Below are 17,456 nucleotides of genomic sequence, written 5' to 3'. Positions count from 1 at the left end.
TCCTTCTGTACATCGTTGGAGCAGGTCCCCAGCTCCTGTCAGGAGCCAGGCCACACAGCAGGGAACCATCTGCTGCTCCCCACCACTCACATTACCGCCTGAACCATCCCCACCTCACCCCAGTCCATGGAAAAACTGTCTTCCATGAAACTTCCCTGGTGCCAAAAAGGTTGGGGTCCACTAGGTTAAAGAATCCCAAAGGTTCATAATTCTTGAGTCTGCCTCAGAGTCTGCAAACAACTGTAGAGAAGGGATCAAGTAAATTCATCTGCGAATCCCCACTGTTGAATATCCTGTACCTCTCAATAAACTCTGGTCTAGCTCCTTTGTTGTTTTTAATCTAAGTTAGGTCCTATTCTTTATGACCCCATGGACTGTAGCCTGCCAGGCTCCTCTGTCCCAGGGATTTCCCAGGCAAGAACACGAGTGGGTTGCCATTTCCATCTCCAGGGGATCTTCCCGACCCAGGGATCGAACTCTTATCTCCTACATTGCAGGAAGACTTTTTAGTGTTGAGCCACCAGGGAAGCCAGTCTAGTTCCTACTAACGTGTAAATGGCTGATAGGATTTCATTGTGGTATGTTTGTGATGGGATATTTTTAACAAAGTCCTAAGCCAGAATTCAAGCTACCATGAACAAACATTCTAAGAATTGACTGGAAGACGTTTTTTTGCTTTTCTGTATATAGGAGAGGCTTTACCTTATCTTTGAAGGTCACTTGGGGAACCTGCCTGAATTTGGTTCTGCGACAACAGACAGCATGGGGCCTTCCAAAGGAAAGGGACTAAGTTGTCTCCTTCCTCTGTATCCCCACCCTCATGCCTCCCACAACAGCCCAGAACACAGGGGCGGAGGGAAAAAGGCTAACACTGGCAGAACTGTGGTGCTCGAGAAGACTCTTGAGAGTCCCTTGGATTCCAAGGAGATCAAACCAGTCAGTCCTAAATGAAATCAACCCTGGATATTCATTGGAAGGATGGATGCTGAAGCTGAAGCTCCAATACTCTGGCCACCTGATGCGAAGAACTGACTCATTGGAAAAGACCCTGATGCTGGGAAAGATTGAAGGTGGGAGGAGAAGGGGACGACAGAGAATGAGATTGTTGGATGGCATCACCGACTCAATGGACGTGAGTTTGAGTAAACTCTGGGAGTTGGTGAAGGACCGGGAGGCCTGGCGTGTACTGTCCATGGGGTCGCAGAGAGTTGGACACAGCTGAGTGACTGAACAACAACACTGGCAGAAAATGAGTTCAACTGAGATTCCTGGCGAACTGTCTGCAAGGTGAAACCCTCTTCTTTCATGGCAACACTGGCTGAATTTCCTGGCCTGGCGAAGGGCAGAAGTGGGTTATCGCAGCATGCCACCTGCCTGGGAGCCCAGCCAGAAATAACGGCTCAGTCCTCGCCAGCTCGTCTCAGGGCCAAAGCTGGGGGAGCTATTGTGGAGAGGCCCTTCCAAGTGCTCCCCCAGCTATAATTAGAATATTGCAAGGGGGGTTATTTTTAAGAAACACAAGCCTCAGGACGATGATTCAGCTGGGTCTGCACTTGCCCAGAACCTTGCACATCGGATCCAGGGTTATTATTTTAGAACAATGTATTTCTCCAAATCCTTCCCTAGTCCAAACAAGGAAGCCTTTCCCTCTGAAAAGCTCTCGGGCGCCTTCTATTTTAGGGGACGTGGGGTAGGGACTTCAGGTTTCCTTTGATGCACTTTGTGGAAGGAAGGAGGGGGCACTTCTCTCCGCACAAAAATGGACTGTCCCAGCCTCACTGTTGTCATGTCAATGTATCCAAGCGTGAACCAGGCTAACTGCCTGATGGCCTGGTCCCGGAGCCAGCTCAGCGGAGCTCTGCAGAGCGGGAGGGGGCCTGGGGAGGACAGGCTCACGGTTCCATAGAGAAAGTGTTTTGTGGGAGGTGCCACTGATATTCACCACATACCCTAGTACGGGCTAACTGCACCTAGACAGTGAACCATCTCCTATGTGCGCCACCTGGGGCAGCCTCAGGGCCAAGGAAGAGCTCGGCTAGACTGGACATTGGCAACAGGGAAGCCACAAGAAGCCTCGGAATCAGAAAGCGATGGAGAACACTGGGGATGCAAGGGGGGCGACAGCCCAACCTGGGGCTGAACGAGTTGGTGTGTGTGTGTGAGACCGGACTTCAGGAAAGAGGCAGTAAGTGGAGAAAAAGCCTAGAGGGTTCCCCCTGAACCACCCAGGTCCCTCCCTGTCCCTGGGACAAGGGATTTGTCTGAGGCGTCTCCTCTCCTCGCACCCCCAGCCCCCAAGCTGTCACTGGGCAGGATGGGTCAGGCGGCCTGAAGGGCAGTCGGCCAGCAGGGCTCCTGGAACTTGGGCACCACTTACTCATTCACAAGAATTTACTAAGTGACACTTGGGCTTCCCTGGTGGTTCAGATGGTAAAGAATCTGCCTGCAAAGCAGAAGACCCAGGTTCACTCCCTGGCTTGGGAAGATCTCTGGAGAAGGGAATGGCAACCCACACCGTATTCTTGCCTGGAGAATCCCATGGACAGAGGAGCCTGGCAGCCACAGTCCATGGGGTGGCAGAGTCAGACACAACTGAGAAACCAACACACTTAGACTGTGCCATGCGCCTTGCAGGTCTTGGGGTTACCAAAAAAGATGGCTGGTCAGTAGAGCCAAAATCCGTTCTTCCTCTTCTAATGGAAATGCACCCCTCTTCCTTCTCCCCTGCAGGTGTGAGACACCTCAGGGACACGGCCCAGCTAAGCCCAGTTCCGGGCTCCCTGACGGGGACACACAGGCCCCCAGTCAGGCTGCTCAGGCTTCTTGTTCCTGCCTCCCTTGAGATCACAACCCCTCATACACGTGCACAGGCCCGTGTTCACAGGTGACACCCTCACACACTGCACATTCACAAGGACAAGTTTAGCTGTACTCTCCACAGTCTCTGGACTCTATAAATGGATGTATCGCAACAGTGCAATGTTAAATCTTTCAGTCCTTGGTGTTAAGGGTGTGTGTGTGTGTGTGTGTGTGTGTGTGTGTGTGTGTGTGTGCGCGCGCGCGCGCGTGCTCAGTCGTGTCCAGCTCTTTTGCGACCCCAGGGACTACAGCCTGCCAGCTTTCTCTGTTCGTGTGATTTTCCAGGCACGAGGACTGGAGTGGGTTGCCGTTTTCTCCTCCATGTTAAGGGGGTGGAACAGATTAAATCAGGGGTGGCATCAGCCCAGCATTCACAAGTTCAGGGAGACCCAAGGCCCTCCGCTCCTGTCTAGCTGGGCAGGAGTCAGGCCAGGCCAGACTCGATCTAGGACTCATGGCCTGCACGCCTCAGGGAGGAACACTGAGGGGGGCTCCCTCCCACCTGTCACCTTCATTCAAAGCCCACCCTGCTTCTGACATTCCTCACTTCCCAGGACCACAGGCACCACTGCTGGCAGCTGACGGGGAGACAGCTGAGGCTGCTTGTGACCAGACAAGCCTGAGCCAAGAGGGATGTGGCTCTGGAGAGAGCTCCAGCTCCCTGTTCTTTCAAGCCCTCCCCAGGCAGGAGGCTCTGGCCGGAGATCAGGAGCCAAGGCCGCTGAGAGTCCCAGGCATGGCTTCCCGGCTCTCACCTCTCCTTACTGCAGCGGAGAGCCCCAGAGGAACCCCAGCCCTGTGTGACTATCTTCAATCATCAGCTCTGGAGGCTCCTGGCTCACTTTGCCAGAGGTGGTCTTTCTTGATAAGGCCCGTCACTTCATTTTGGTTTGTTCAAGCATCTCCGGGCACCCTGGACCACCAGGAAATCCCCCAGGGGATGAAGCAGGGTGGGCCTCTGAGTTGGAAACTTCCTTCTCTGGGCACCAGGGAAGAAACCCCACCTCATTCAGGAGGTTTGACTTCTCCCTCCATAACCTTCCTAGTTCTCTCTCCCTCTCTGTGTCTCCTCTACATTCCATGTGAAGGAAATTTCCCCCTTTCCAACCACAACCCCCCCACCCACCCCTGCCCAGGGAGATTTCCTCACTTGGGATCTAAAGAGAACGACTTCTTGGGGCCCATTCAAAATATCTTCCATGTGGTTAGACCAAGGACCCGAATCACTGCTCTCTGACTTCATTATGACTTCACTTAGAAATGACTTAGGGCCCCCCAGCCCCGTCGCCTGGAGGCGCCTTCATGAGCCTGGCGACTGAACGGGGCAGGAGTTCCCTCGTCTGTGGCCCAGCAGTGCAAGGAGACCTCACTGGGCTGAGGAACCTTTGTGACCCTGAGGGTCTCCACGGGCGAGCAGAGCCCAGCGGAGCCGCGGACCGCCCTCGAGATGGATGACAAAGAATGGAAATCAAAGAGGAAGACAAAGGGAAGAAAAAGTCATGAGCAGCAAAGAAGAGAGGGGAAGAGACCGAGGGAGCAAAGAAGCCAGACGGGGAGAGAAGGTGTTCCCATGGACGACTCTTGCCCCAGTTCAGAATGTTCTCGGGGTCACTCGAATTGGCAGGAGCTGCCTTCATGGGAACACACATAGCCCAGCCAGAAAACCACTGTCCACTCACCACCTCTCTCTCAGGTTCAGGCCATGGATCAGGAAGTCGAGACCTGGGGACTGTCAGAGATGGAGAGGACTCCATGGGGCATTCGGGGTTGTCAGTGGTGGATTGGTTTTTTATTGGGGGGCGGAAATGGTCCTGAGCTTGGCAGGACATTCACCCTCTGGGCCCCCAGGCACTCATGGGCAGCAGCATCATTATAAACCCTCCCCTTCCGCTGCACTTCTAACCCTTCTCCCCCGGGGGCGCCCTGGCCCCTGTTGAGAATCTCAGTGAGCCTGAGGCCCACTGTCCTCAAGGAGCTGGTTTTAAGTTCACAGAAGGCCTTTTCCACCTACATAGCAAGCTCTATCTGTTTACAAACCACAGGAAACAACCTGACTGTTCAGTGTGGAAGGTTCTTTAAACAGTCCCAGAGGAGCAGAGAGGAGGTGGAAGGGCTATTGGGCAGAAGGGTGGGGGTGGGAGTCCCTGTTTCTCTCTTGTAGGAGCTCTGTCTCAGCGGACACCAACAGTCACTGCCGTCTGCCCTCCCACTCAGCTGACTGTCTTGACAACCCAGTGACACTTATGCTCCTTTCGAGAAGGATTATTCAGACAAGTGCAAAAATGGCGAGGAATGCAGAGCTGGTAGGAGCCCCAGCTGCAAGTTAGGGGGGGACTGGGGGACATAAAACCACTAAAATTATCCACACGCACAGACAGGGGCTGGGACCCCACAGCTGAGGAGCCTCTTGGCTGTTATGGTAACTCTCCCCTCTTGAGGCCACTCCCCAGCTTCACGGCGGCACCCGCCACATTTAGAAATGACTTGGCGGCCTTAAGTAATGCTGAAATAACAACATAGTAAGAATCACCAGCTGAGACATTACTTTGCCAACAAAGGTCCGTCTAGTCAAGGCTATGGTTTTTCCAGTGGTCATGTATGGATGATCCTAAAGGAGATCAGTCCTGGGTGTTCATTGGAAGGACTGATACTAAAGCTGAAACTCCAATACTTTGGCCACCTCATGCAAAGAGTTGACTCACTGGAAAAGACCCTGATGCTGGGAGGGATTGGGGGCAGGAGGAGAAGGGGACGACAGAGGATGAGATGGCTGGATGGCATCACCGACTCGATGGACATGAGTTGAGTGAACTCCAGGAGTTGGTGATAGACAGGGAGGCCTGGCGTGCTGCGATTCATAGGGTCGCAAGGAGTCGGACACGACTGAGCGACTGAACTGAACTGAACTGAACAGTCACCAAACCCTTCCTGGTCCCGATCATGCTACACGCTAAGAGGTCTGGAGTTTGATGGAGTTGCTGGATCTTAACTACATTTGTCACTTTCTCGTTTCCTCGCCCCAAAGCCAGATTACCTGGAGAAAAGCCTGCTTGGGGAAGGCCATGGGTAGAGGCTAGGAAGCTGCTTTTCTCCAGACACACCTCTAGGAACCAGGCTGTCCTGGGCCCCAGTCTGTTGCAGTGACGGAAGCTGGGATCTGGAGAGGGAGGGAGGAGCTTGGTGCTCGGTGCATCTCGTGGTCCCCACCTCCCGCAGCCTTCATGTTACTCTCATCTCCTGCATCTCTCTTCCCTCTCTTCTTGCATGGGGGCCCCTGTCATTCCTCATCCCGCCCTGCAATCCGGAAGTCAGGATTAAGGAGGAACCGTGGAAGAGACGCTGCCATCCTTGTAACGTCTCTGTGCATGTGTGCTAAGTCGCTTCAGTCGTGTCCGACTCTTTGAGACTCCATGGATGGTAGCCCGCCAGGTTCCTCTGTCCATAGGATTCTCCTGGCAAGAATACTGGAGTGGGTTGACGTGCCCTCCTCCAGGAGATCTTCCCGACCTAAGGATCAAACCCGTGTCTCTCTCTCAAGTCTCCTGCGCGGGCAGGCAGGTTCTTTACCACCAGCACTACGTGGGAAGCCCTCGTAATGCCCCCTCCACTGTGAAACTCTAGCCAAGACACTTGCCCCCCAGATCCTCTCCTGGCCTCCAATCCCTGGGGGCAGAGAAAAGCAGCAGCGGGAGCTTCCACCACCAAGAATCACCATGGTCTTACTGGACTTGCTCACATCAGAGTGTCCACGGGAATCCACAAGCCGCCTGGGCTCCCTGGCTGGTCAGGAAACCAAGGCCACCTGATCCTGCTGTGGGCCAGAACCACCACTCCCCAAATTCTGGCCCTAGGGAAGAGTTTATGAAGACCCCTGGGAGTCAGGGCCTGGCCCAGGAGAAGGGGTGCCAGGAGGGGTCATGAGTCTCAGTGGATCCGGGGCCTGGTTGCAGCCCCTCTTCATCGTTTTGGAAAAGTCTACATTTACACTGAATCAAGAGCCATCACCTCTGTGCTCCTGGGCCTGCCTGGCTGGAGCTAGGACCAGTTCAGGGAATGAAGGGGGGATGATGGACTTGAACCACACTTCCCCGCAGGTCTTCCTTCCTGATCTCTCAGTGACTACTGCCCTCTCCCCAGTCTTCCTCCCCATTCCCAGGCCCACTCCCACGCCTCGGGAGGGCAGTTAGGGGAGGGCAGGGGGCCCTGACACTGGAGGGTGGCTGTGCACTCACATCCGTGCACATCCACAGCTGTCCGCTGCAGGCACCGGCATGCTCGCTTGCCTTGGCTGCGTGACAGAGTGGCCGGAGATGAGGGCAGGGGCATGGCCTGGGCGATGACTGAGGTCGGGACTTCTCTCTCTGGCCCCCAGGAGAAGGACCCATCGGGTTCCTTCCAGGGTGACTTCAGTGGGGCCCAACCACAGGGCCACGCCAGGGCCACACCCTCTGACTTCACAACAGCAACCTCATTACCCAGGGGCCCAGGCAGGACTAGGCAGGGCTGAGTCCCTGATCCACGCTCGATGGCCTCATCTGCCCCTCTCAGCAGACCCAGGACCTTCGAGACTTGATGTTTTCTTATTTTTTGAAGGTCAAGCCCCAAATTGGTTCTCCCACAATAACTGACCAGACGCTGGCTGTCCAGGTGGCATCCCTAGACCAGCAGCACCAGGATCACCGGGGACTCGTTAGAAGGGCCCCTTCTCAGGCACCGGCCCAGATCTGCTGCATCAGAACCACTGGGGGAGGGGCCAGGCAATCTGTGTTAACAAGCCCTCCTCCTAGTGCTCAAGCGTTAAAGTGAAAGTCGCTCACTCATGTCCGAGTCCTTGCAACCCCATGGACAGAGGAGCCTGTCCATGGAATTCTCCAGACAAGGATACTGGGAGTGAGGTAGCCATTCCCTTCTCCATGGGATCTTCCCGACCCAAGGATAGAACCGGGGTCTCCTGCATTGCAAGCAGATTCTTTACTGTCTGAGCCCAGGGAGGCCCTTGCGAACAGGGTTATACGACGCTTCCATCTCTCCTCAGCCAGGCCCCGTGTGCCCATTTTCCACCCTGTACTGATAAGCCTCTTCCCCACTCGCACCAGATGACTCGGGCTCCCTCACAGCAGCATCAGAGCCACATGATACATGGTGTCACCTTCCGCCTCCTCAGCGCCCCTAAGCCCTTCCGCACTATCCTCAGTGCGCACAGGCGGATGCCTTCATGCTGGCCCTTTCTCCCACTCTCTATTTCTTCCTCATCTCCTATGCTGGCACTTCTCGCACACTCAGGACCCTGACATGATTTCTTCTTTTCCGCTCTCTTTCTCCTTTCTTTCCTGGCAAACTGATCCAGCTGTTGTTTCAACTGTCCCTTCCGAGTAGATGGCTCTAAAAGCAGGATCTCTATTCCCCAACACCCTTGAACTCCACATGTGCATTTTCAGCAACTTCTATGACATTCCCCCTAACCCCCACCTCCTATGTCTAAGAAGCACCTCAAAGCCCACGGTCCAAATTCAAACTCCCTTCTTCCTCCACTCAAACCAGCACCAACACCATGACCATCACCAGCCGCTTGTCATTCCAACTTTTGTTTCTATAACCAGCTTCTAATATCGTACAGGCTTTACCATCCCTGGGCAATCACAGTAACTTTTTGCAGTTAAAAACATAATCTGCCTTGGACTGCAAAGCTCCTGTGGATCCAAGTAAAATGACCCCAACAGGAATTGCCTTAAAAACCAACGATGGCCATCCTGTGCAAAAATCCAATCAGACACAATGCCTAGGGTTTCCTGGGCCCTGGATACCAGAGTCTCGAGGGGAGAGCAAGGCTTTATGGACCATGCAACGTTTGCTGAAGAGTTGAGAGCTCCTCAGGAGAGGACTCAGGCCTCCGCAGGCAGTAAGCATAACCAAGCAGATTAAAGGCTACCCTCCCCGACTCCAGGGCTCACCAAATAGATTCCCATTTCGGGCGGGGCCCCTTACACTCTGCCCAATGACCCTCTGGGAAGGGCTTCCAGGTCCATAGTCCTCTGAGACCACAGCTGCTTTGTTCAGTGACAGTAATGAATGGCTGCTTGAATCAGAGAGGACAGACAGGTGAGCATCAGGATCAAGGGTGCTGCCCAGCATTAGGGGCAGGAATAGGGTCAGAGGCCATGTACGACAGGTCTAAAGCCACCCTGCTCCCTAAAAGGACAAACCTATGTTGAAACCACAGGGAGTTACTGCATAACACAGGGAGTTCAACGTGTCGCACAACCCAGAGGGGTGGGATGGGGTGGGAGTGGGGTGAGGGGGAAGGTTCAAGAAGAAGGGCACATATACTTATGGCTGATTCATGTTGTTGCATGGCAGTAGCCAACACAATATTGTAAAGCAATTATCCTCCAATTAAAACTTTTTAGAAAAAGAAAAAAGAAACCACTCTGACCTTCAGTTATAGGACCACCCAACCCTCCCAGTTGGTCATTCCTCCCCTTTCAAACCCTGGGCTCCAGTCCCAAGACCTTCCTGGCTGTTGGTGCAGAAGCCTGGGACTGGCAGTGGGAGGCGGAACAGAGATGAACGGGAAATCTTCCCTGGAAATGACAATACTTCATCCTGTCCTGTCCTCCCCCACCACCTTCCCAGAGTCAGGAGGCCTGGGTTCTAGCCCCAGTTCTGTCGCTGGCTAACTACACGACACAGCACAAGATCTTCTGTGCCCTGGTTCCTTCCTCTGAAAAGGAAAACTGTGAAACACTCTCTCCTCCCACTACAGGAATGCTGTGACAATAACAACATGCTGTGTACACAGCTCACCATCCACAGATCGCTCTTACACATCTTCTAACCTGAGCTTACAGCACCTTGTGAGATAGGCAAGAAAAGATTCTGATCCTCTTTGACGCACAAGGGAACTCAGACGCCCCCGAGCACTTGCCCAGGCTGCAAGGCGAACGCGCGGACGCGCCGGGGCCCCTCTGCCCTGCACCCCTGGGCCCCCTGCATGGTGAGAACCCGTGTGACAGACACAGCAGGCCACTGGTATTCATCAAGGCAGTATTTTTTTTCCCCCAGTGTATTTATGGCCCACGTATTTGCCGGGGGATTACCACTGGCTACTTTGGGCAGCCTCAGCATCTCCAACTGTCATATCTTAAGTGGATCACTTTGATCTAAGAAGGAGGCGAGGAGTCACCAGCTTCAAGGCTAAAACATAGGAGGGTACAGCCAGCCAAGGAGAGAGGAGAAGCCAAGCGCTGTTTCTGATGCCACCATCCACGGAGGGCAACTGCACTTTCTACCAGGCACAGAGGGCTAAGGTTCTAGTAACAGGCAAGTTCATCCCTTCTAAAGGTCTCATTTTGGGGGTGAGAGAACGTGAGCCCAGAAAGGTTGCACAACACGTCTAAGGCCCCACAGCTCCCTAAGCAGCTGAGCTGACTCCAGACCCAGGCTTCCTAACTCTAAGGCCAGGGCTCCTTCCAGGTTCTTCTCCACCTCGCAGCGTCTGGGGCTTATCTCTCCAGCCGTGTCTACATCTGACCGTCAGGAGGGTAAGAGCACTGGGGGGGGGTGACGTGCATGGGGGACCTTTGCCGTCAGAGATGTCCCCCACGCAAGAGGCCCATCTCATGGAGATCACCATTTGGTTCGAATGCCAAGCCCAGGACAACCCCACGAGTGTATGTGCTGGGCCTTGAACTGGGGAGTGGTGGGGGGAGGGAAGGATACTACTCACGACTTGTCTCGCCTGCCGAGCCGTCTCGGGGGGCTCGCCTGCCTTCTGCGGGGGGACAGGGATTTCCCCCGGCTTCTCACTTGGGTTGGAGAGTGGGCACTTGCAGGTTTCAGGATCTGGAAGAGATAGGAGGAGTCACTGCGCTGGCTCCCCACGGACCCTCCCCGTGCCTTCCTAAAGCCCAGCATCTCAGCCCCGCCCCTTGTCATCCCATGCTGCCCAAGGCCCTGGGCTGGAAGACTTCCGGGAGGAGGGCTGAGCCACCCAGGTGCCTCTCTCATGAGGCACCTTGCTGCAACTAGAGAAAGCTGGAGTGCAGCAACCAAGACTCAGCATGATCAAAAATAAAGAAATAAATAATGAAATTATAAAAAAGTTAAAAAAAGAAAAACCAGGATGAGTGGGTCACCCTGCTGTATAATTTATCAGATTATACGGAGTCATGTTTTATCTCTGGTTTGCTTTGTGAGTTGCAAAGCCCTTGGGCATAAAATTCTGACCTGATGTCACAAGGTCACCACAGGAAGCAGAGGGGCCACTGCTCAGAGGATGGCATGATGACCCTGTGCCCCCTCCCCCTTAACTGACAGCCCAGTGCCTCAGCCTCCTGGGGCTGTTTGGTTGTTCAGTAAATTCCCCTCTTGGGAAGACAAAGTCCCATCCATGTTGCCCCAGAAGCCAGTTTGTTCTTCCCTGGATCCTTCCCCCCCACACACACGCACATATGCATGCGTGCTAAGTCACTTCAGTCGTGTCTGACTCTTTGCGACCCTATGGACGGTAGCCCACCAGGCTCCTATGTCCATGGGATTCTCCAGGCAAGAATACTGGAGTGGGTTGCCGTGCCCTCCTCCAGGGATCGAACCCTCTTCTCTTGCATCTCTGACATCTCCTGCATTGGCAGGCAGGTTCTTAGTCGCCAGTACCACCCAGGAAGCCCACACGCATGCAGAGTGGGTTCAAAGGATCAAGAATCTGCATTCCAGGGAATTCCCGGGTGGTCCAGTGGTCAGGACCCCACACTTCCACTGCAGTGGGCCTTTCAATCCCTGGTCAGGGAACTAAGATCCCACAAGTTCATGGTGTGGGTAGAAAAAAAAAAAATCCCCATTCCAAGTGCTACCAAGTGAAGATGACAAGTCTCCAGGTGCTAACCACAACCAAGCCTAAATTCGGCATAATCACTTTCTCCTGTGGGCCTCGGTGTAAACACAGCCCTCAGTGACTCCACAAGCCCTGGAGGGGAAGGACAAGCAGGCATCCTGTCCCCTTGGCAGTGATGCAGTCGTTTATGAAAACTACGGCAGGACGTGTGCTCCTTTGTTTGCTACTATGACACCAGGTCAGAATTTTATGCCAAGGGCTTTACAACTCACAAAGCAAACCAGAGATAAAACATGACTCAGTATAAAACATGACTTTGCTTCAGCTGCAACACCCACATGGACTTTAGCTCTGGTTTTTAAAGTAGTAAATGCAAAGAAACTTAAAGTGTCCATGTCAAAAATCAGATCTGATAGGGCCCACTTGGGGTCTCATTGATTAGACGGCTCGTTATGTCGACCTGGCAAACAAAGAATAAATCACAGTGATCTGTGAGACTGACCAAATTGCCCAAATGGCATCCTGTTATCTCACGGGCGCCTATCTTATCAAAGCTACGAGACCACCAGGTTCCAGACCTCCGGCTATGCGACCACCCCTTCAGAGAATTTTTCACTGGTGGGGTATAAGGAGGACTCCATCAGAAAGGGAGAATGCTGGTTCTCCTTAAGAGCCAGTCACCTTCTCTTTTCCCTCTAATAAATTTCCTTTTCTTGCCTGACTGCTGGGCTCACTCTCTTTTTCTCTGAAATTGCCTTACAAAATCCTTTACAAATTTTTTATTATTATTATTTTTTGGCCACACCACGTGGCATGTGGAATTTTAGTTCCCTGACCAGCAATTGAACTTGTGCTCTCTGCAGTGGAAGCTTGAAGTCTTAACCACTGGACTGTCATGGAAGTCCCCAAAATTATTTAAAAGGTGGCTAATAAACAAGATAACCTCGAGAAACTGTTGGCCATCTCAGAAACACAGGGCACATGGCAAGAGAGAGAGAGAGACAGAGAGAGGGAAAATGAAAGAAGGGTCTTGCATCTCTTATCTGCCTTCCTTGCACTGACCTTCATCCTCATGTCCCTGGCATATTTCTCCAGCTCCTTCCTTATGTCAGCCCTCAACATTTTTGAGACATTGAGGACCAGCTGCTTCCACTCGATGGGCTGGAAGCTATGAGGCTCATGGGGGACATACAGTCCAATCTTGACCTTCTTGACTGTGTGAAGATACTTCTTGTAGGAGTCTTCGAAGTCAAAGATGAGGTCACTCAGAGTCCGAAAGGTCAATGGCTTGTCCATCAGCTCAGCCCTTCGGCTCATGCCCAGCGAGCCATAGCGGCCATTGCAGTAAATCCCCAGCACAACGTGGTGAAAGTAATTTCCTGAGAAGTAGGTTTTAAAGCTGATGGGGAATCGCTCGATGGAAGGCTGTCCATTCGTTAAGTATCTTAAGACAATCTGAGTCAAGGAAGAGAAAAGAGGCCTTGAAGATACCAGACCTTGCACTCCCAGGAAGGGGAAGTGGACCACAGGGCCAGGGGATCCACTCCTCTGCCTCTGAGCAAACCCAGACCTCATCTTTCCAGATCAATCCTCTTATAAAAGATTCACTCCCTATCTTTGAGATACCTGCTATCTGCTGCACACCAAACCAAATTTTACGGGACCAAGAGTGAAGACCTCCTTTCTTCTTTAGTAATTAAATAATAGAAGCTCAACCATCACAAGGTACTTTTTCTTTACCTGGTGCTCTACGGGGCATGACGAGCTATTAAAAGTCAGTTTATGCCACTGGAATGATGTTCTCAGTCATTAATTCTGACTTGGGTATGTGGGGCAGACCAGGAATCGAAGGCCTCTGCGACAGTGCGGGGAGAAATGATGACCAGAGTCAAGGCAAGGCAGTGGCGACGGAAAAGACACAGACCAGCTGACGGAAAGGGAAGGGACAGGATGGTGTCAGGATGCGCCACACCTGCACCTCGCCTGCTCCTCTCACTGGCCCTGGCACACCCATGCCAGCAGCCTTGGGTACCACCGGACAGCTGCCTGCAACACCCGACCCCCGGGCTCCCCTCAGTCCCCAGACCACTTGGTGACACAGCTCAGCCCTCTCCACGGACTGGCTCACTGGGGTCGAGCCATCCAGTCTCTGCTAACTCAGTTTGGGCTCAGCAACTCCACAGCGCACAACTTCAAGTAACTGCCCCACAGACTCCAAACGCTGCAACACTGAACGAGAGGCACCACCTCCTCAGGTCTATATCCGAGTCTCTGGATGGTCCTGGTGTGGCTATGGTGACTCACAGATCCAGCTCTTCTGAAGAGAGACACTAAAAATCCAGATACACTCTGCTGAAAACTGCTGGTGTCACCAGGCTTTGCTAAAGTAAGTAACAAGCCAGGCTCTTAACATGGTGGCTTGGTGCATGCATGCACGCTAAGTCGCTTCAGTCATGTCCGACTCTTTGCCACCCCACGGACCGTAGCCTGCTTGGCTCCTCTGTCCATGGGATTCTCCAGGCAAGAATACTGGAGTGGGTTGCCGTGCCCTCTTCCAGGGGATCTTCCCAACCCAGGGATCAAACCCGTGTCTGTTACATCTACCTGCACTGGCAGGCGGGTTCTTTACCAGTGGTGCCACCTAGGAAGCTGGCTTGTGCACGGTAAGTATTAATACTTGCTAAGCGGGTTCAGTTCTCTACTCTCTGGGAACTTGTCTTCACCGTTTCTTATCTCTGCTCCAATTCACTTTCTACACGGCGGCCAGAATGATCTATTGAAGCCAAAATGCAGCACATCTCATTCTTTTACTTAGGTTTTCAGTGTCTCTCACTTCTCCAGGACTTAGTCCAAATCCCTCCCAAAGCCTACCATGATTCAGCCCCTGCTCACCATCCTCTGTACTGTCTCATCTCCCCCACACGCTGACCCACAGCTGATCCGTGATAACTTGGTTTTTTGTGGCTGCACAGCTTGCAGGATCTTAGTTCCCCAACTAGGAACTGAACCAGCGCCCTTGGCAGCGGAAGCACAGAGTCCTAACCCCTGGACCGCCAGGGAATTCCCGACCCGTGACATTTTTGCAGGATACACCCTGAGACCATAAAGAATCCACAGATCTATGCCCACTGCCCTCAGCACATGTATTCCCCCAGAATATGAGGTCAAATATAACTGAAAATCTTAAATGACCTTTAGACTACATCTGACTCATTGGAAAAGACTCAGATGCTGGGAAAGATTAAAGGCAAAAGGAGAAGTGGGGAGCGGAGGATGAGATGATTATAGTATCACCGACTCAACGGACATGAATTTGAGCAAACTCTGGGAGACAGTGGAGGACAGAGGAGCCTGGTGGGCTACAGTCCATGGCGTCGCAGCATCAGACATGACTTAGTGACTGAACAACAACAAACACATTTCAAAGCTGAGACCAAAGTGACCTACGAAACTTTCAAAAAGAAACCACTACACCCACTGTACACGACCTCATGTCCCTATTTCAGTATAACTTTTTTGGCTTCCTGCAGGTCAGCCTTATAGCACAAGGGATTTAAACCTGGCAGAGATCTTTTGGGTCTCCCAAGAATCATGAGTGGTAAGGATGCTATGGACTTTCTTGCTTTCACACAGGCCACACCCTGACTGGAAGAGCCTCACTGCCTGGTTGTGATACCTTCCCTGACCTTCCTCAGTGTGGGTGAAGTCCCCGCATCCCCTGCAAGAGCTCCCAGCGCACTTGGCGCTTATTCGCCCAGCACTGTGTGTGTGTGTTTGTATCTTACGAGGGCAGGAGCTATACTTTGCATCCTGGGCCTCCCACAGGCCGAGCACACAGAAGTGTCTAGTTAATGCTTGCTGAAAGGATGAACCTTACGTTGTGAGGATACATCTTACGCTTAAAAGGACTGAACTCGACAGAGAAAGATAAACACTGGATATCACTCACTTACATGTGGAATCCAAAAACCACAACATACCTGTATACAGAACAAAAAAGAAGCCAGACTCACAGGTACAGAGAAGAAACTAGTAGATACCAGTAGGGGGAAGGGACAACATAGGGATGGGAAGTGGGGAGGAACAAGCTGTCAGGTGTAAGACCGGCTCAAGAATGTATTGTACAGCACTGGGAATGGAGCCAATATTCTGTAATAACTGTAAATGGAAAGTAGCCTTTAAAATTATATTAAAATTTTTCAAATTAAAGTAATTTTTTTAAAAAAAGGACTGCACAGGGTATAGGGCTAATCCAGGTACCCTTAAAAAGAAGAAGTCTTGTCATCTGACCTCAATTTAATCACAGATGGCTCCTCTCTATAAAAATGGTTACCTGCTTTCTCTTCACTTTATCACGTGAGGTTAACTGGCAGTAAGGGAGTGAAATCACATCCTTCTGGGTCCTCTTACATAAATCCTTCCCTGCTTTCTGGGGCGAGTTCTCTGGGGCTGGAACAAGGGCACTCCTCAGTTAAGTCAGTGTAACAAACACTACTTCCTATCCCAGCCAGACTGCTAGGTAGGGCTGCGGAGTCAAGGATGAAGTACACAGCTCTTCCCTGAAAGTCTGACAGAGAGACAGACTCAACATGGACACAACACGGGGGCTTCCCTGGTGGAGCAGTGGCTAAGACTCCATGCTTCTCCTTCCAGGGGCAAGGGTTTGATCCCCAGCTGGGGAAGATCCCCATGCTACATGGTGTGGCCGAGGGGGAAAAAAAGGACACAATACCATCAGCACGGCAGTTCCTCAAGCACATTAAACACAGAATTACCGTATGACCCCGCAACCGTACTTGGGGTACACACCCAAGAGAACCAAAAGCGAGGGCTCCAACAGATACTCGCACACCAATGTCACAGCAGCGTTCTTCACAAGAGCCCAAAAGTGGAGATAACCAAAGGCTCTACTCAAGCGGTGAATGGATAAACGATGTGCGGTATGTACATACGATGGAATAGCTCACCCTTAAAAAGGAAGGACATTCTAGCATACGCTACAACAGGAAAGAAACTTGAGGAAATTAGTGTATGTGAAATAAACCAGTCAGAAAAGGACAAATACTGTATGATTCAACTTTATGAGGTATCTGGAAGAGTCAAACTCTAATAGAGACATAAAGTAGGACGGTGGTTGTTAGGGGCTGGGGACCCTGTTTAATGGGCTTAGCATTTCAGTTGGGAAGAGCCGGTGGTGGGGATGGACAGTGGTGATGGCCGTATAACAGCATGAATGTCCTCCACACTACTGAACGGTAAAGTTAAAAATGGTAAATGTAAACCAGTCCATCCTAAAGGAAATCAGTCCTGAATATTCACCGGAAGGACTGATGCTGAAGCTGAAGCTCCAATACTTTGGCCACCGGTTGGGAAGGGCTGACACATTAGAAAAGACCCTGATGCTGGGAAAGACTGAGGGCAGGAGGACAAGGGGACGACAGAGGATGAGGTGGCTGGATGGCATCACCGACTCGATGAACATGAGTTTGAGCAAGCTCCGGGAGTTGGTGATGGACAGGGAAGCCTGGCCTGCTGCAGTCCATGAGGTCGCAAAGAGTCAGACACAACTGAGCGACTGAACTGAAGTTATGAATATGTCACTACAATGCTTAGAAACCCTGCATTTGCAATATATATGTCAAGTCATTACAGTGTACGTCTTAAACTTACACAGTGCTCTAAGTCAATTTTATCTCAGTAAAACTGAAAAAACCCACCCCCATGCGATCCGTGCTGAGAGAGAGGAATCCCAGCCACCTCAGGGAGA

General features: G+C 52.1%; 1 protein-coding gene across 2 annotated transcripts in view; it reads right to left on the bottom strand.

Annotated features, from left to right (window-relative positions):
• The window catches only part of VASH2 (vasohibin 2), a 40,979-nt gene that overhangs the window by 5,283 nt on the left and 18,240 nt on the right, over positions 1-17,456 (bottom strand). The window contains exons 6-7 of one of the 2 annotated variants that reach the window (XM_086342353.1): positions 12,752-13,144; positions 10,586-10,701 (exon numbers count right to left, since the gene is read on the bottom strand). In XM_086342353.1, the coding sequence (XP_086198479.1) occupies positions 10,586-10,701; positions 12,752-13,144 (509 nt within the window). The remainder of the gene's footprint in view (positions 1-10,585; positions 10,702-12,751; positions 13,145-17,456) is intronic. The other variant, XM_086342352.1, reaches the window with a different exon arrangement.

Source organism: Bos grunniens, chromosome 16 (assembly GCF_055505025.1).
Source record: "Bos grunniens cultivar Pamir isolate PY7600 chromosome 16, Bosgru_T2T1.0, whole genome shotgun sequence".
Classification (NCBI taxonomy): Eukaryota; Metazoa; Chordata; class Mammalia; order Artiodactyla; family Bovidae; genus Bos; species Bos grunniens.
The sequence above is the reverse complement of the archived record's forward strand: the minus strand, read 5'-3'. Positions and strand labels throughout refer to the sequence as shown.